The sequence below is a fragment of the Camarhynchus parvulus genome, chromosome 4 (genome assembly GCF_901933205.1).
Source record: "Camarhynchus parvulus chromosome 4, STF_HiC, whole genome shotgun sequence".
NCBI lineage: Eukaryota > Metazoa > Chordata > Aves > Passeriformes > Thraupidae > Camarhynchus > Camarhynchus parvulus.
The window spans coordinates 29,244,131-29,264,677 of record NC_044574.1 but is presented as its reverse complement, the minus strand read 5'-3'; the positions used below and the strand labels follow the sequence as shown (position 1 = coordinate 29,264,677).

General features: G+C 34.3%; 1 protein-coding gene across 1 annotated transcript in view; it reads right to left on the bottom strand.

Moving 5' to 3' along the window:
• The window catches only part of TUSC3 (tumor suppressor candidate 3), a 104,908-nt gene that overhangs the window by 20,566 nt on the left and 63,795 nt on the right, over positions 1-20,547 (bottom strand). The window contains exon 7 of the mRNA XM_030948007.1: positions 2,204-2,267. Within this exon, the coding sequence (XP_030803867.1) occupies positions 2,204-2,267 (64 nt within the window). The remainder of the gene's footprint in view (positions 1-2,203; positions 2,268-20,547) is intronic.

The window sequence follows — 20,547 nt, the reverse complement described above, 5'->3', positions numbered from 1 at the left end:
AAACATGTACATTACCAGAACAGTAATGTCCTGGTTTAAAATTCAATGTATCTTTCAGAGGATAAAATTAATCTGGCATTTTTTTTTTCTATTTACCACATTTTCTAACAACATTTTCTGAATAAAAAAATAATGAAGGAGCAATTGAGCAGCTCATAATTATTAACAACTGAAAAAATAAAGGAATATTAATTTTCATGAGTAACTTAAACTCTGTCAAGATTTTGTGTGAAAGATTTCACTGTGAAATTTGTGTGTGACCAAAATCTCATCTCAACAATACTGAGCCATGAAATGAAACCTTAGAGAATTCTTTCTGCAAGTGGCAATGAACAACATCACTGAAAGTATTCTTTCAGACAGCAGCATTAATGTATCCAGCCAACTTCCTGGTTTAAAGACAGTATCTGCCAAAAAAAAATATCACTTTCATGCCTGAGTCAGAGAAAGTATGTCATCAACAAAATTTTTATTATTAATATTCTCTGGTTTGGGGGCCTACTTTTCTCAAGCAGTCAATGGGTTTGTTTTAGATAACAGATTTGTTTAAATTGTGGCAGTTCACAAAAAGCAGAAAACTGTGAAATCATAAATTACAGCTCTACAAAGGAAAGCATAAAGATGATACCAGTAAGATGCATACTCTATCTAATAAACAAGAAACTTTTCATATGAAATGCAATAGCTGTCTCTGTGTACTTTTAAAAATTGTAGCATTAAAAGTAATAGTCACTGAGTTTTGACTTGGCAGTTTTCAGGTGGAAACTCGACACAGATGGAAACCCTGTAGCCCCTCTGGGTAACCTGGTTCCATACTTGCGCACACTTACAGTAAGAAGCTTCTTCTTGTCTTCAGGCTGATTTTCCTGGTTTTCAGTTTTAGCCTCTTGTTCTCTCAAAGGGCACTACTGTCTCCTTCCTCTTCATGTCCTCCAATCAGGTGCCAATGCACATTGATGAGATCTCCCTAAGAGTCTGCTTTAAGTTTAAACAGTTCCAGCTCCCTCAGCCTTTTCTCGCAGGACAATCCCCTAATCATCTTTGTGGCTCTTCGCTGGTCTAGCTCAATTTAAGTCTGCAACATTCCTGTACTGCGAGATCCAGAACTGGAAACAGCATTCCAGTCCAATTGCAAATATTATATTTGCTCTGCAAAATATGATCATAATTTTGAAACTAAATTAATAATGGCTATTTTTGAAGCATATAAGGTTTCAGAGGTAGCAAAATGGATGCCAGAAAAATGAATGTAATGAAGGTGTAATGAGGGTGTTGTCTTTAGATAGGAAATGCTAAAGATGAAGGTAGACAGGGAAGTTAAAGGAAGGGCAGGTTCCAAGGCAACCTAACTTCAGAGAGAGAACAAAAGAGTAGCCACGATCACAAATCTGGGATCTATCTATTACTGCAGATTGGGAAATACTACTTTCTTTTGCTTGTTCCCCTTAGAGAAAGGTATTTGTGATGGAACTACTGAACTTTAAAGCTGGTTAATAGTGATTAGAGTTCTCAGTCAGTGAAGAAAGATGCTAAGAATCAGGATTTTAAAACCCCAGAGAGAACAGAAGTTTTTCTTACAGTTTATTAAAACTTTAAAAAAAAAACAAACCAACCCCGAAAATCTCAACTTAACTTTCTCTGAATCATTAAGACTGAAAGAGCAAAAGTAGGTCTCAAAGTCTTTCTCTGAGGAAGTGATGTCAGAGCAAAAGTGATTGAGTTATTCATTTCAAGAAGCAGTAGTAAACTGTTTATATTAGGTGGGGGAAAAAAAATCCAAGGACTATTGGAGGACAAATCATATTCATGAACACTTGGTAAATTTCTGTATGCCTTTCTTGTAAGTAAAAGAAAATAAAATTATTTTTTCATTGAATTTTTAATTATTATAAGAAAGATTAAAAATAAGGAAAATTATTTTTTGCCACTGGAAAGGTAACACTGAAAAGAAAAAAAAATTAAGAATAGTAACCAGGCCAAGACTAACAAAGGAGATAACAAGGTGCACATAGGTGAAAAGCAATGCCAGTGTTACTTGGCAGTAAATAGAAACAACAATGAATATTTATTTAAACATATGATAAGTAAGCCAAAATACAATACCTGCTTAAATGCTCAATGATATTCACTGCCAGAGCAATTTTATGAGCACACTGTGCCTCATATTGTTTTTTTTAATATTTATCACCGGTTTGAAGGATACTCAGCAGAAGAATAATATGCGACTCTGCCACAAACTGAGCCTGACTGCTTCCATGTATGTAACTCTGTAAAATAAAAATAAAAAACATTCCTCTTTAAGAAATCCATTGAAAATGGCACAACCCGATATGTGAGAATAAAACCTGTATTGCAGAAAAATGCAGGTAGCAACAGCTGGAAATTAATAGTACAGTTTATTTATATAGGTTTAGTAAAAAGGCGTATTAAAAATTTAGGCAAAACACATATATAGAGTAAATGTAATGTTTCAAACAGGAAAGCATTATGCTGGGCTCTTTTTCACTGTGCTGCTGTGTGAAATAAAGAACATGCATTTATTTGCTCAAGTGGTACAATTTTTCAGAAGGGAGATGACGAAATCAAGGGCATGCCACAGCATGGATTTTTACAAAAGTGAAAACTGAAGCCTGCCTTAAACAAATCATTCTACTTTAGTCTTTCTCAGATTGAGTGAAGCTTCTTCATACAAAGTCTATTTTGTTGTTCTCCAGTAAGGTACAGTGTCCATCAAAGTTCCTAATGCACAAACCATCTTATTTAAATGAAAATATTATAAAATAAATGTTAATACTAAAACTAAGTCTAACAGAGTCAACTGCCCTCTATTCCAAAGAACTATTGTTAATGGACTCCCATTGAACATTACAAATGTTTTTAGGTAGATTATTCTTAAAAGTTACCTAGCAATAGATCTGTGTGTGATCAACAGGGTCCTCAAATTGCTTCCCCAAGACATTTTTCTCCAAGTACTCAAAACAGTAGCATGGCACATCTCCTCTACAGCAATGGGTCAACAGGAGCAATGCTTGGTAAGTACAGAAAGTGACAGACTATTCCAGGGATGAAGTTTAACCAAAATAATTCGCATTTGAAAACTTACTGTGAATCATCTAAATTTATGACAGTACCTCATCCTATTTCTTATGAGGAATGGATATTAACCATTCCACAAAAGAACTGCAGAGTGTGTTTTTTCCTCAGTGAACCTTCAAACGTACTTTCTAAGACAAAAAACAGAGTAGAAGTTTTCAGAAGACAGAAGAACAGTATTTAATGTAAAAAAATTATGGCAAACAGCTTTTCTTGAAGAGCGAATGGTGAGACCTGTATGGCATTTTTCTTTGTGTCCTTCCCTACAGGCATATGACAATACTTTGAGGACACTTGAAGAATGGATTATATGTGTATTGATACATACTTATGCAAATGTACCCCCCCACACACCAGTTCTGCACACTGCAATGGCCACTGACTCATCAAGTTTTGAAATTCATGTCTCTCTGTGACTCATACTTACCTAAAATAGAAATGTACTTAAAGAAACATTTTTAAAGGACTATTGAAGGATTACCTATTTATCAATTCTCAAACTAAAGAACAGAACTGATCACATGTAAGGTTTCTTTATTTTCATACTACTTCTTTCCTTCTATAAGAAGATTGCTAAATGACATTCTTATGAAATTTTATTTCAAGCTACAAACCATTAAAACACTGAGAAGTACAATTTCTGGTTTTGCTATGTTTTCTGCTTTTTGACACTGAATCCACTTAATATTTGGAAACTCTGTGAAGTCTACCTGGCTGCAAATGCTTTAGGCAAGTGTTTTAAATACATTCATTAATAAACTCAGATTTTCTCTTTCATTTTAAAGGCAGCAAGAGGGAGGACCAGGTAAGATGCAAAGATAAAATCTGTCAGAAGAGAGGCAACCATAGCTTGAGCAGAAACTGGACAGCCACACGATTAGCACTGCCACACAGCAGACAACAGGAAATGTCATGGTGGTAGGACTTATAGGGGAACCACAGCCTGAGTAACCCACACTTTAAACAACCAGTCCTTTTCCGACTCCAACATTCTCCCATGTCAGGTCTTATTTCAAAAAAGAAATACTTAAATTTGGAACTGGAATAATCATATCCCTAAATCAGGCCATTTTCTTTGGCAGTGAAAAACAATTGTTCAATGCATGCATATTTTTACAAAACTGTGTTAAATGTTTATCTACTATTCATAAACATTAAATATTTACTGTTATTGAACTGCAGATGGATGGTACACACACACTCATATATACATAAACATATATAAAATCCCACACCAGAATACTCAAGGATAACAGCAATGTAATATCCTTTTTAAATTTCCCTAAATGCAGCATATGTTTCTGATTTCCCTCCAAGAGTCATAGTTGTCATGGTTCAGTAATATACTTAAGTATAATCTGTGCTCTTTTTTTCCTTTCTGTTAATGCAGTGTAAATAAACCAGAAACAAAGTAAGGAGAAATAAGGCCTCTGCAAGTCATGTGCTAATTCTTAAGGCAAGAAGAATTTTGGACTACCAAAAATTAAAACATGATTTCAGGTACTTTCTTAAAACAAACATCACAATGTTTATTTTCCATTAGTATGCACAGGAAGGATACTAGGGTGAAGGAAGCTGATTAAACTGAGCTGGGTTTAGTAATAGCCTAAAATACAAGGCTACTTAACAAAGTATAATTTGGGATAACTGAGAAAAAAACTCATCCTGAGTTTATGAGATATGACACACATCTAATTAAAAACTGTACTGAAAACTGATCAAAAGCAGACAATTTTGCTAATAACTACTCTTGAAAATGATGAACTGAATTTGGATTGTATTTTGAAGAAATCCCTAGATGGAGACTGTGCCCTAAAGGAGACAACAGGCCAAGTTCAAGCTAACATATGTAGAAAGCAATGAAGCAACAGAGTAGTTAACTGCCCCAAAGAGAGAGTTATGAATTCCACACCGTTAGGATAAGCACTATTAATCTGTCTTCTTTCACTACATTAACATTCAGGGTGAAATTCATCAGAGAAAGGAACATTACAGAAAGCCATGGATTACTTAATTATGATTGAGCCTTCGGAATGGCATACTTTAATTAAAGACCACCAATTTTGCCAAGAACATGCATTAGATATAAGCAGATGTTATTTTCTCTTAATTTAGAGAGAAAAAGAACTATGCAACATTCTCTATCAATTCAGATTTGACATAATTTCCAAGTCCAGGAACAGCAGGACTTTTAGCAGTATTGCATTTCTAGCAAAACGAAGACCACATATGACAGTAAGAAATGTGCAGTCAGCTATTTGAGACAATATCTTTTCTAGGAATCTTCATTTTATTTAACAATAAACAGAAACAATAAATTTCAATTTGACACTAATCCACCTGAACTAAACAATTTCTTTTGAACAGTTAATAGCTTTATAAACACTTTTAACTCAAATATAAGCCAACAGTTCAGCAGGCTGGTGAAAATTTCATGTATTATAATCCTAGTGCGTAATTTCTCTAAGCAATGTCTCTACATGAAATGCCATCTAGCTCAGTTAGAGACAAGCAAGACCAGGACTAACAACACGGCTGAAATGCATACACCAGCACATACAAAATAGTGAGGAATAGACAGAATTATTAGATGTTGTACTTATGTACTTTCAGTAATTTTATTCCATTTACTCAAGCACCTTACTCTAAAAATTAGTAGGATATCTAGAAAATCAACTGGACCTCAAATAAAACTTCATGTGTTTATTATTTTTTCTGCGTCTTTGGTGCAACAGTTAGTGCAAGTACTCAGACTCGCTAAACAAGACCATAAATTATATCAGCCACTTTTGAAGAGTGGGTATAATAGCTATGGATGAAATCAACCCTTTTAAAGAAATATTTAGTGTTGGTGTTTTTTTAAGCATCTTTGTGATACAGATACACACAACAATCTCATACAGACTCTTTGATTCCCTCATTTTTAAATTCAATGAATATAAGTTACACTTTCCAGACCTGAGCTCATTCCTGTGTTCACCATTGCTCAAACCAAAAACTGAGACAAGTGACAGCAACCAGTTTTCATAGGACTGGCTGGCTGAAACAGCCTGTGCTGGCTGCCTTCCATGAAATCCATCTGGCACCAAGCACAGAATATGATCTGGGTTTCCAGCCCTAGAAGAAAAGTGGAAAAATGCTGCCTTACTTTTGAAGACTAGCAGGCTGGAAAGGGTAGCTGGTATAATTTAAGTTAGTATACAAACCCTGGTTTATGCTGCTGCTTTGGTTGTTCCTAGACAGCTTTTATACCTATGCTGCATTATTTAGGGTTGCTAGGAGTACTATCAAAGAAGTCCACTAGTAGAGATTATCTCACAAATCTAGAAACTGCAAACACTTCTCAGCTATAGAGGCTTTGACATAACCTGCTGAACAAGAATTATTTCTGAGGGACTTCTTCCATATTTATTAATGACAAAATAATAAAAGAACAAAAGATACAGCAAGCCTTCAAAGAATCATACTTTGTGGACTTCAGAAAAAACTCAGAACTTAAACCTCTCATTAGGAATAAAACATTGCTATCCTTAAAGCCTTAATTCCCATGTTACAAAATGGATGGAACAAATGCAACAAATATCTTCCCTCTAAATGTGAAATATGACACAGAGTACCCAAGTCAGAGACTTCAACAGAGGATCTCTGAAACAGCATGTTGGTAGGCTAGGGAAGTTTGAGTGACACAGCTTAGCCTACTTGCCTAAGGAAACAAATTTTTTTGCAATTGTGATGCCTTGCTTAACAACTTGACTACTTTTTAATCAACTTTAAAAAACAGTAAAAAAATTCTGAGAGAAAAGTGATGCTACTGCACATTTCATTACAGCTGGACAACCAAAACAGTGATTCTACTGAAAGAAAAGCTGTGATAAAAGTTCAGCTGTTAATAGTTGTTCTGGAGTATGGACTGCTTGCATAACATATGGAAGCCAAACCATAATACTTCTAATTAGGAAACAAAAGAAATTGAGATGTTTTTCATGAACAGCATTTCACAGAATCACAAGGTTGGAAGACACCTTCAAGATCATCAAGTCCAACCCATGCCCCAACACCTCAACTAGACCACGGCACCGAGTGTCACATCCAGTCTTTTTTAAACACACCCAGGGATGGTGACTCCACCACCTCCCCGGGCAGACAATTCCAGTACTTTATCAGTCTTTCTGTAAAAAACTTTTTCCTAATATCCAAATTATATTTCTCTCAGTGCAGCTGAAATCTGTGTCCTCTGGTTCTGTCAGTGCTGCCTGGAAAAAGAGTCAACCCTCACCTGACGAGAACCACCTTTCAGGAAGCGATAAAGAGACTTATCTCTACTTTTCAGGAGAGTGATAAGGTCACCTCTGAGTCTCCTTTTCTTCAGGAGGCACAACCCCAGCTCCCTCAGTCATTCCTCACAGGACTTGTGTTCCAAGCCCCTCACCAGCCTCGTTGCGTCCTCTGGATGTGCTCCAGTGTCTCAGCGTCCTTCCCAAATTGAGGGGCCAGAACTGGACACGGCACTCAAGGTGTGGCCTCACCAGTGTCAAGTACAGGGGAAGAATGATCTCCTTGGTCCTTTCTCTAAAAACACAAACATATTTGTAATAACAACTATTTTCTGACTTCACAAATATCTCTTTTTGCCCTCTGATGCTGAGTACAATCTGGGATAAATCTCATTAGTCTCAAAAGAATAAATAAAATTAAAGACAAAGTATGCACCTAGATTCTGCCATATATCTATCTATTCCACGGCGTGGAAGTGTGATGAACTTCACACAATTGGTGTTCTGACAAAGAATGGTCATGGCAAAACAGGAAAAAGAGCTACAGTACAGTAGAACAGAAGGTTTCCTGACAAACTTTACAGATGGAAGAGCTGAAAGAGCCATTCAGCTAAGCTCATGTCGTTGGTGTTATCTAAATTATGGTTTAGAATCTAAGACTAGTGAAAAAAAATTGTATCTTTAAGTTTCTGTTCTCCTGGGTCTGTAGGAATATTTTCTTTTGACAAAGAAATTACAGCCGTTTTGGATAAAGCCTTCAGCATAACCCCATATACCTTTTCATAGTATTTACGACTCAAAAGATGTTTTTAATTTCCTAGTCAGCAACTGAAATATTTTCTCTTTTGAAATTCTGAAGTGTTATTTCAATTGAATTTCAAGCAAAATACGCTGAAATCAAAGGGCTGTGAAAAACAGAAACAAAAAGTTTACTTTGTAGCAAAAGTAAGAGCAGGTGTCAATGCCAAATTACTTCAAAGCTACAATCCAATTAACAACAATGGAGAAGTTGGCAGACTGTGAATGAGTCTGTTGTTCTGATAAAGACCAAAACATTTACATTGACATCTGATGATAAACATTAGGACCCTTAACTACAACTGAAACCACAGATGATTGTCAGGGTCAGCAAAATGTTACTAAAATAGTGCTGTATACAGCTACAGAGATATCAAAGTTTGGCTATAAATCAGGTGGTACCGAAATCCAGCAAACAGAATCCTATCAATGCAAGCCATACATTCGGATTCCAATTGTCACCAATTAATAAAATTTCTAAGAGATATGGGAGCACAGCATTAATGCAGTGGGGCGCTGAGAAGCTGGATGTACGATACAGACGACAGAGTTAAAATCACTGGAGTAAATGGAGCAAGAAGTGTTATCTGTGAATTGCTGAGGTTAGTTTGTGGCTCCTGGGCAAGCAGTACAAGTCTTCTCATCTTAACCCTAAAAGCAATGCAGTGACTGGAGTGCACTGTACTCCCTAATTCAAGAACTGCTGGTGTATCACAGTGCTGTATTTTTGCTGCAGCACAAAATGAATGTATGACGTTATAGCCGCTTTGGCGCCACTAACAGCTTCAATACCAAAGAGAGGAAACCTAACAGCCACAATACAGGCACCTGGGGTGCTTCCACATTCTCCTAATTCTAATGCCAATGCTGTGGAACATGACAAGGTTTAATTGGCGCTTATCTGGAAGGGAGGACAATACACCTTTAACAGGTTCCTGCATAAGTAGAAACATTCACCCATGATTGCACAAGCTGTGCTTGTCGAACTTTTACAAGCTATCTCACTCCTTCCAGACATCAAATTAAACAAGGAAGACCCTCCTGAAAAGATGGGAGATGCACCACCAGCAGTGCAGCAAGCATTTAATGAAATAAAAGTTATAACTCCACCTTGAGAGATATCAAGTTCAGGCAGTTAAACAACTTGAAACACTGAAGAATAATCTCTCAGGACACACCCCTCTGAGACTTGTGTTGTTTTCCTATTCCAGGAATAAAGCCAGAACACCCTCACTGAAGATCAAAGGAGCCTGTTGAAGTGGGGGAACTGCCATTCTCTCAATTTACATGAGAAAGCTCACAGAAAACAGCCAAGATGATGCAAAAACCACTTTTCTTTAGGCCCTTATAACTTTTTGGTTACTTTTGTGGTAACAGGAACCTTATCATAATCGATGGATTGTTCCTTTTTTAAATAAAAGGTCTATAGTAGACCAATTGTCATTTTTCTTTTTATAGAAACCTGCTAAGAGATTAAATTACGCTGTGATGAATGGATGAAACTCTCAGTTGCCACTATAACTGCCTGTATTTTCAGTTTATTAATGTGATTGTGATCTGTGTTTTCATCACGAGAGCCTTGTATGGAAAAAAAATTAGCAGGACAGCACATTATCTGCACAAAAAATATTAGCAGGACTGCACATCTTATCTATTATTAGTTTGATTTTTCCTGATGTTGTCTTTTTACTGAAAAAAAAAATGGTGTGAGGAAAAGCTTTTACGTTTATCTTATGGTAAATTTTGTCTCAACCAAATTTAGCCTTGGGATTGGTACAAGAATTCATATTTGGAGTCAAGGAAAATGTATTAGGCTTCCCAGGTGTTTCCCAGAAAGTTTTAGATTTATCATGGTTTGACTAAATTTTCCAGAGATATTAGCAAGTGAACTAAATAACCTTGACAAAAGAAAATGTTACATACAAAATGGTTGAGTACGCCTTCCTAGACCAGAAGGGGGAAATTCAAAAGAAAGAAAAAGCAAGCTGGGATAATACAGCTAAACTTAAAAAGGGTAATAATTTCCTTTATGACCCCACCAATAATAAAGCCACAACTTCTGTTTTGTGTCAGGATTAAATTACACAGAGCTGTACTCTATCTTCTGAAAAACAGAGTAAATGTAAAGATGTGTTTCCATGAAAACATTTTATACAGGAATATTTTGTATTTTGGATGAAAACTTCATAAGCACAAGCAGTCTTGTTGAAGGTACACTATTACCAGTAATGTATCAAATTACAGAATTCCTAACTAGGCAGGGCTCCTTGTCAATTTTCCCCTTTTGGATTGCCTTAAAGGAGCTAACCCCAATTCCTGGCCTCTCTCTTGCTCTGCTCTCTTTTCTATTTCTTTCTAATTTCTCTACCTCCCATTTTACTGGTAAATAAAATCCCTACTATTGACTTTAGCATATGATATCTTTTGCACCCTAATTCTTGTAGAGGCATCTCTCGATAATTGGATGTTAACAGCTTGTTATCTTCATCCCAGTACAATCTCTCCCATTTGCTCTTTGTTTTTGCTAATTAACACTTAAGATCACAAAGAAGCAGTCACTTGGAGAAAAGAACTAAGGAAAAATACAGGCTTAGCATGATTGTAAAAAAAATCAAAATAGAACTGAATACCTAAAAAAAGGGTCAAAACCAAATTCCTAATACATTTTGCTACAGCTGATTTTAAAATTTCTATTAGTATCCTAGAATAAGCCTATACTAATCAGAATTGTGCAGCTGAGTTATTATAAAAAAAGTGTTCAGTGTTGCCCAGAGCAATTTTTTGTATGGTATATTAGGTCTAGTTAGCAAACTGGAAGAAGTACTGCTGACATGACATAGCAACTGAGTAAAATGAAGCCTTTAGTAGGACAAATTGAGAATACAAGAATCACTCCATGTTTAAAGTTTGAGAGCAGGCATACCTGACAAATAAGAATTTATTTCACAGTAACAAACTCTTTGAATCTATGCTTTATGAAGGCAGGTATAAGAGTCACTTATATAAAGGCATTGCTTAATGCACTAGGAGATGCTGCCTAATTATTAAAATAAAGAGTGAGAACATTTTTTTCAAAGGAAGTGCATGCCATTAAGAATCTTGTATTTCATAAATTATCACATTTGTGATGATGTCTTTTATAAAGTTTTGTTTATGATGTCAGGCAATCACTGATGTAACATAAACACCAGTAACTAAAAATTTTATGTTATGACACAAAACCTCAGACCTATTTGTTGTATTATCCAGCCTAAAATGAATACAAAACAAATACTGTTGTCAGCAAGACAAACTGTAATTCAAGTTTCTTCCATCTTCTGTCACCAAGAAAAACACCCAAATAGTCAAGCATTGAAAAGTTCCAGGACTGCAAAAAGCAACACAAGTTTTATACACATTCCGAATTACCATTACATTCAAGGTTACACTGAAGTTTTTTTAAATGCTAGCTTTACTAAAGAAGCAACATTAATACATTAATACCTAGAAGAGGAGAAAAAAACAATTGAACAGTGAATGTCCATGTATTTGGGACAAGGAAAACTAGGAATTATTTGATGTGAAATAAAAAATTCTCTTATGATATTTTAAGGGATTGTTCATGTGAGACTTTGACACTTGGACTACAGTTTGCAAGGAAGTTAAGAGTACTACAAGTACTTCATTGTGAAATGGCAGTTTGCTTCCAGCTCAGAAAGGAGAGAATAAGTTTAGTCATATTCTACAAATATCAGAGTCAGTTATTTAATGTTCAATTATTGTGCCTCAAATAATAAAATAACAAAGTTGTACTTTTCAACAAAATAATTGTTTTGAAATAAATAAACAGGTGGCTAGAAAAATAAGTTTTTAGGCCAAAGGCAAAGATTAAATAATTAATTTCATTAACAAAGACTGAAATGCAAAGCAGACTTTTGAGAGCAAAAACAATACTTCATGATAAACTATTCTCTTCCTCTACAGTAAGAGAATAAGTTTCTTGGCCTTAGTAGATCGTGGCTTGCAAATAAGAACTATTCATTTGGGCAAAGTTGTTGAAAAACAAAACATTTAAGATGGTTCAGTTATAAGAACAGCATATTAATTGACTAGAAAAAGGCAAAAAACTGATGTCAAAAATAAAAAAAAGGGTTTCAACACACACCTCTTTACTTTATACAAGGTATGAAGCTCTAGTTAAAACAGCTCAAGGTGACTTTGGCCTAAGCAGATTCCCAGTCCCACATATTTGTACAAGAGCAAAGAAGTTTCTTTGTACCTGAAATAACTTGGATGAAATAAAGATTCAAAAGAAGTCAATAAGCACTTTGCTATTGATTTCAACGAGCCAATATTTCATTCTGATGGTTTATTGCTGATAGAATTTCAGAACATTAATATTTAGAAATATATATAATATTGAGTAAGCCACTTAATTGCACAGAACAAACGATAAAGTAAAACCATTTACTCTATATTAAAGAATTTCAATATAACATTTATTTCTACATAACATTTAGCTGCAGAAGGCTGAACTGGCTGTCACAAGAATAATCAAGCTTTCAATATAGAAGAATAGGCTCTGCAAATAACCTTGGGCAAGAGATTCAGCAAGTAAACTGTCAGACACATTTTTGGTGGTTAGAAATGTCTCTCTCCCACGTTCCTTCTAAACTGACCTGGATATTAATTATTTAGTGAAGCAAAATAGACTTACACTGAGTAACTGAACAAGAAAAACATGCAAGAAAAGTTTAATGACATCCTCCTAATGTTCCACGTTAAATCTGGTGTCACACATTTTGCAGTTGAAGTTTCTCAGGTGAGTTTTTTCTCTGCTTGTTATGAGAATACTTTTTTTTTTTTAAACATGAGTGAATATAACTTGCTTACTCCAAAATGCAACTAACAGATGGAGCTCCAACTTTTACAGCAGTGTCTACCTTAAGAAGGAACAGTGATGGTTAGAAGCTTCTGTATGTAATGTACGTGCTCACCCTTCTCAAAGATTGTGAAGGGAAGGTCTGATTACACATCAGCAGGAAAAGAGTCACAGTCCTCTAAGTACTAAGTACTACTACTACTACCACTCTCAACTACTAGTACTACTACTACTATCTCTGAACTCCCGCTAGTAGGAAGCAAGTTTCAGCCAATTCCATCTAACTATCTTTTACATGTCCTAAAACTCCTTCAAGTGATATGGAATGTGGCATCTACCTTGATAAAGTACTCCAAAATATAAGCTATTTTCAGCACTAGAATGTACATCTTTATGTCTTTCCTTAAGCAGTTTAAGACCCCCCTGTTAGTGAACATCTTTTATAAGTATCTGTCTCCAGTGATCTACAGTCCCTCAGAAGTTAATCTGAACAGCTGGCATGCTTTGCAACTGCATGTATTAGCGTGACTGTGTATTGCTCCCTACCAGTCTACATCTCTTTTTCCCTTTCCCTTTACACCTTGCTAACTGCAAAGAACGTGGATTAGTATATACACTGTGTAAATGATTTAGGATGACCTTTGAAACAGGTAAGCTGGCTAGCAAAAAGCTAAGAGCAGCTTCAAATATGGATAATTGCTCAGCTATCTTAAACACACAATACCTTTGTTTTTAAAAGTTAGTCTGTGATATCATAAGTAAAACATTACCAGTAAGCTTCTGCTGCTATCAGACCGTTTTAAAAAAAATTTTTTTAGTTCCCTATGTACCTGGAAACCTGAAGATAGTCTTTTGCATACACATTGAAAAAAAACCCCAAACAACTACCTTCTATAGCAGAAAAGTGTAAATGAACCACTACTATCTGAATCACTCTGGTAGATTACAGTCTTCAGAAGCTTCTTCAAAGAACACTGTTCTTTATCATTATATGTACTAAATAATTGAAAGAAAACTTGTATAATAAATAAAGTATTTTTCATCTCATCTTGTCTGTATTTTCATTTATTTTAATTTTCTTTACTTTCTTTTTACATTTTGGAACCTTCTACAACAACAAAATCTACTAAGATTCAACCTGTTAAGATATGAAGAGAAATATGAAAATATATATTTGAAAATAATACCAGTTTAGATATAGGATTTTAACATTAAATATTTTTATCTTTTTTAGAGCATTTAATTACTCCATCAGAAACAGGAAAATTGAGAAAGAATGCACTTAACCATTGCTTCAACCATTTTTGCTTTCCTGAAGGCAGCTAGATTGGCAGGGGAAGAGATAAGGTAACTAAGAGCAGCAAAGCAAAAATAACCCCAAATTTAGCCTCATTCTGTAAGATAAATACTGTAGTCCAATCTTTCACGTACTATAAAATATGTATTATCAACCATGTACCTTGCTAAAATCAGTAATACTCTTGACAGAAGTTTACAACTTACAGAGTTCTTAGTACAACATCCAAAACTGATCTAAAGGCCATTGTACAAATTAAGTAGGAATCTTCCTGTCGTAACCAACATGCTTGTTATCAGCCTCTTGAGTGATGCTAACAGGGAAAACAGGCAACTTTATAATATTTGGGATACTGTTAACACACCAAAAGAACTATCTTCAGTAATAAAAGTTCCAACCATAAATATAAATAAAAGTTCCATATTACAAAATATGGTCAATTTTGTGTGATACTAACAAGTTCTAGCTTTCAGCAGAGACACAATTCTGCCTACACAGAATTCTACAAGCACTTAACATATTTGATTTTTTTTTTTTTGTTGTCTAACAATGACTTATTGGATTTAAGAGTTATTTTCATACACTTGAAATATTTGTGATTGCTGGTGAAACCTTAAATTCTGTGAATCTTTATTTGCTCACCTATATATTAGAAGATCAGAATTTCATTTAAGTAAAATACAAATATTACCTCAGAATATCTAAACGCAGTAATTATTCATAAGACTATCTATATCTTTTAGTTGAGATAACACATAATTCTTGTAGAAATTATCTCAAATAATAAGAGAACTATTGCTAACAATGACCAGTAAGTCAATAGAAATGAAAAGATAGTCTTCAAAGCTCTCTACAGTCTACCAGTAGTGGTTAAGCCCTTGATTAATTTCAGTGTAAATACTAACAATATTGAAGTGGGCCGTGTGAAAGTTTAGCAGAATTTTATTACCATGCAAAATTTGCACAATACTTTGGAATGCACTGCTATTTTGTGCATTAGGTAGCCTATAGAAAAAAAATACCAATATTTAAGAAATAAAACTAACAAGCTACCCATGAAGAGCTACTCAAACAAATTCTCAAAGACAGGGCTTGAATGCATAATAAAAAAAATCCTAAAATGCCTTCGATGGTGATCCCAAATAGCATGTAACGGTATTTGTATATTACACAGTGTGCTAGTTTATATTCTGTATTTCACATTCCAGAGCAAAACTTTGAAGTTCCAACTCTTTGGTAATTCAACACATCCCAGAAAAAAACATATTTAATGTCAATTTACTAGAGAGGAGGTTAGAAAAGTGTTTGAAAATGACTTTTCTTTTTTTTTTTTCCCAAAATGCTCATAAAAATCTCTGAAAGACACCAGAGTGTTATTTCATACTGTATCAGGACTGACAGAAACATTCAGAATTTATTTTAACAGTCTGACATATTTATCATTACATTAATATCAAAACTGTATTAAAAAGTGAATTTCAGTACATGCAATGAGAAATTGGCTACACTACAAAAGCACTGATAATAGTGTTATCTCTTCTGTTCCAGCAAATATAACCTCAAAGAGGAAGCTTCCCTCTACTGACAATTCAAAGTATTCACATTATGACTCTGACACTTGCATGACTGATAAGAGACAAAGTCAGAAAAAGTTTGAAGGTCATTCTTTTGTCTCTCTTGAAACTGGTATTTTTAATACCATCTAGCAAGCCTTTTCTGGGAAACTCTTTCTTTGGAAATGCACTCAATTTGGGTAGATATTAAAATACAACTACTGTGTGACAGAAAATATTCTAGTCAGGTTTTTTTTTTTTAACTTGACATATTAAAAAAAAGTCAGGAATAATAGAACTGACTTTTAAAATTAAAACAAGCAGCACTGCAATTAGGAAATATACCTATACATACAAAAAGTTTTCTGGTTATGTTAAAAGATTAAGCTTTTAAAACTAATTATGTCTAGGATCTAACTTGAACATGTATTTTCACTCAAATTTCCAAAGAGTTCTAGAGAATTATAAAAATATTAAAGGACTGAAAATTGTGTTGGAAAGTCAGGGGAAACAGGATAAAAAAAATTCTATGGTGTAACTTGTTAAATACACAAAAACTGTATTCATAGCATGTTAAAAAAAGCAAATTATCCTCACAGAACATTACAAATGAATATATGACAAAGGGGCCAGGATTCAACTGATGTAATACTTCCAAAAATTACAGCTAATCCACACTGAAAAGTTTTTTACATACAGAGGATGTGACACATTTTTAAATTATTATCATGCATAAATAGCTTGTAAATTGTTTTACAGTTTCTCAGTTGAGAAATTAAATTTGATAATTAAACAAAAATTACATCAAACTTGTCACTAAAAAAGCTAAGTAAGTCAAGATGTTAAACTGAAATATTCATTAAATTTATTGTGAATTTGACTTAGCTATTAATTACACACAGACACCCTCCCAATTCCCTACCACACCTCTTCTCAGCACCAAAATTACTTTACAAATTTGGAACAAGGAAGTTTACCCTTTGGTATATTCATTTTATAAACATTCATTTAAAAAGGCATTTTTACTGTCAATAAAAAATTACAAGATTGAAGAGAAAAGGATCTTCAACCTAAGTAGACAATATACTTTCACATCCAATGTACAGTCCAACAAAGCCCTTAACTTAGCAAAGCATTTAAGTCAAGATTCTGAGGAGCCTACAGACTCTGGTCTTTTCAAGAAATAAGAGAAAAGAGCAGTACAGTGCTACTAACATAAAAGCAGACAGGACTCACAGATGTATTGTTCATATATATATATATATATATCAGCAAGAAATTTACATATATTTAACATATACAATATCATATTCTTTTAATGATCTTTTACCAGAATACACCTGGTAAAACATAAGACACACCTTTTCTTAGGAACAGGCATATTGGGTACAAATCTGTGATTGAAATGATCTTCATGGAACTAGAACTTCTTGCACAAAATCACTCTTTGTATCAGAATGAATTTCAAAATTTGACTGGAAGAACATCACAATTACTGATATAAAAATGCTTATGTTGAGCTGCTGCAGACGAAAAGCCTATGTTTCGATTAGCAAGTAATGCATTTTAATTCTTCAAACCCAATATACACACTGCACACGTCTCAAATAGTTCTATTTCACACTAGCTCCTCTTTGGTCCAACAGACTGAACATACCAATACCATCTGGGAGTGTATAGGCAAATTCCTAAAGTTCACCTTCTAGCATTATTTCATGCAAAAGGATCATAGGTCATGTGCCCTGTTTATTTGTAAACCAAAGCACAGAAGGTGGGCATAAAGGTGTCATGGGCACCAAAAGAGCAACCCTCACCTGAACTAGGCACCGATGTGAGTGAACTTTCATGATTTGTAGGACAATGAAGTCAAGAGATAACTGAGACCCCACTCATGGAGAAGGATATTGCAGAGTAGAATAATTGAATAACATTCAGAAAAAGAACTCTTTGCGGTAGAATAAAGACTAATTTTCTAGGTAGAGTGGAAACAAATACTACTAAGAGAAGACTTCAAAGATCAGTATATGACACCTGGCAGATTCCATTCTCATTTACCTATTGATTCCACAAGAATCAATAATATTTTAAGTGTGCTTTTGATATAAAAAGGGGCACTATAAGGACACAGGAAGCACAAAATAGTTTCAGGTAAAATGACTTGAGCTAATTCAGTAAAATAAACTGAAATAATAATAGTAACACATTTTAAACTTTCAATTTAGGATTTTTGCACTTGAAAAGAGCTTAAATGAAATGAAAATTAACAAGGGAAATCACACACACTAGAAAAAATTGGTGAACTGAGTGAGTCAGAGACTAACCATTAAAGTACCTTAAGTTATCTTGACTTTATATCCTACACATCTTAAATAAGCAATTAATAAATTATTGACCTTTCAGAGAAGAATTCCAGAACTAACTGATGAACAATCCCCTATGGCATACAATGAACAACCAGAGCTCAGAAAGAATGGAAAGAAAATAACTAACAAATACATTTCCCTCTTAAAAAGTCAAGAAACTTAGGGACAAAATAGAAGTTGCTAGGAAGCAAACTGAGGTGGCCCCATAGCAAACAGGTAGCTCACATTTCAGTCATTAAAGCAGAGAAAAAGCTAAAAAAGTTAATATGCAGTAAATAGTGGTAATAACCCAGTTTCTTAATTCTGTAAATATTTATGATTAATAAAAGCAATACAAGTATCCATAGCTGGCAGGGTGCATCTATACCACATAAAAATTTGCAGGAAAACTCAAAAAGCAGAATTCCAAAACTAGTATGAGTCTTAAAGCCCAGCAACAATTTTATGTATTGATTTGAGACAAATCTATCTGCCCATGTTAGAGTAAATCTACAGAAGAGCATACACAGAAACCAAACACATCCTGAAAAGAAGGAAATAGAATTTCAGTAACATGAAATGTTTCTGAATAAATTTTGAAATAAAGAGCAATTAAACATGCAAAGGAACACGAGAAATGAGATGAAATACAGCACAGTTGATCCTAAGAGATAGGTTCCAGATCCATTAGATACAATCTTTTTTTTTAAAGTAATCAATCCTCCTGGCAAAAAAAAAAAAAAAAGAGCTACTATTTATCTGGACTTTGGCATTTCATTCCTTTATATTTAAAGGTGTTTAAAATGAGATTAGAATAAACTTGGTAAGCAGTTTGAATAACTGGCTCAACAGGAGACAGAACAGGCAGTTTAAAAATACATAAAGGAAGTCTGTATCTTGAGACTAATTTATGAAATTTGAAGTTGATGACTTTGGGTGCAAAAATTGGTATTAATGAATTCAACTGAGGCCAGAAAGGAACTGAGATAAAAATCACCACTACTTTACACAGGAACAACTGAAAGTCACATGAGTCCAAAGTCAGAAGGATTTCTGACGAAGACAGAAATGCTGTTCTCATTTTATGGAAATAACTCAGACAGGAAAAAGTATCCATTTTATAAGTATGGCCAGAATGTGATTAATATATGTGATCAAATAAGTCCAAATCAAGGTACAAAGTGTTGTATGCATGATCCACCCAATAATTAAAAACTTCGTTTGAATACAAAAGGTGTCCAAATAGGACTGCAAAATGAGTCTGGGAGCAAAATCTTAAGTGAGAGACTTTGTTAAGATATATTTGCCCATGACTGGACAATGCATAAGGGCCCTCCTGCTAACTGCATACCCATGAACTACAAATTAGGCTTTAAAGGTATTTTTGAGATCACAACTATGTAATATGGTGGAGACGACTGACTGAAAAGAAAAAGGGTAAAAGAGAAAGAAAACAATTCAAACAAATATTATGCATAAGGACTGAACTTGTTAGCTTGGTATTTATGTTAATAACCCAACTAAACAGAGGCTCATTAAATAAATAAGCAGATGGATACTTGTCACCTATAGCAATAAAATCTAAGATCCTGCTGGAAGATATTTCTGCTTTTTGTTTGTTTTGTTGGGGTTTTTCCTCAGTTATCCTTTCCTTTTTCAAATTGTTGTTCTGTGTTTACTATTCCAGCTGTGCTGTCTATTTTCAGGATGTATTTTGCCCTGTGCTATATACACCGTCTTTTTTGCAAGATAGCATGTTCAGAGCAGATGTTTTTAAATTTATACAGAAAATAATCCTCTGAGTAAGACTGGTTTGAATGTGTTTTTAACCTGCTCCTTCTAAATTTTTTCCTCAGCTTTAAAGAAGCTTGCGTGGAGGAATTTCAATTGTTTGTTCTTCGCTAAATGAAGCTTTCCAATATTTTAGCAGAGGTAGGAAATTTGCAAATTAAACAAACAGAATAAGCCAGAAGAAATACAAATTAAAGTCTTTGTAGTGTTGGTTTGTTTTGGTTTTTTGTTTTTGGTTTTTTTTTTAGTTTTTCAAAATATTTGTAGACCGGAATTTGATCCAGTGGGTTTTAAAGGTAAGAGCAATACAGTAGACCACAGGTCAGCCTGAGCAATACCTGAAGTGGCATATTCATTCACATCACAGCCTTGTGGTTCTGTATTTTCCAGAGCTAATTAATAATAATGTAAGTGAATATTTATTGGGATTTTTAATGACTAATAGCATAATTTTAAAATTCTTAAAATCTGTTATTAAACTGTACAGCCGATCCAGTGCTTGCATTATCTCCATTTACTGCAGCACACTTCTAGCTAA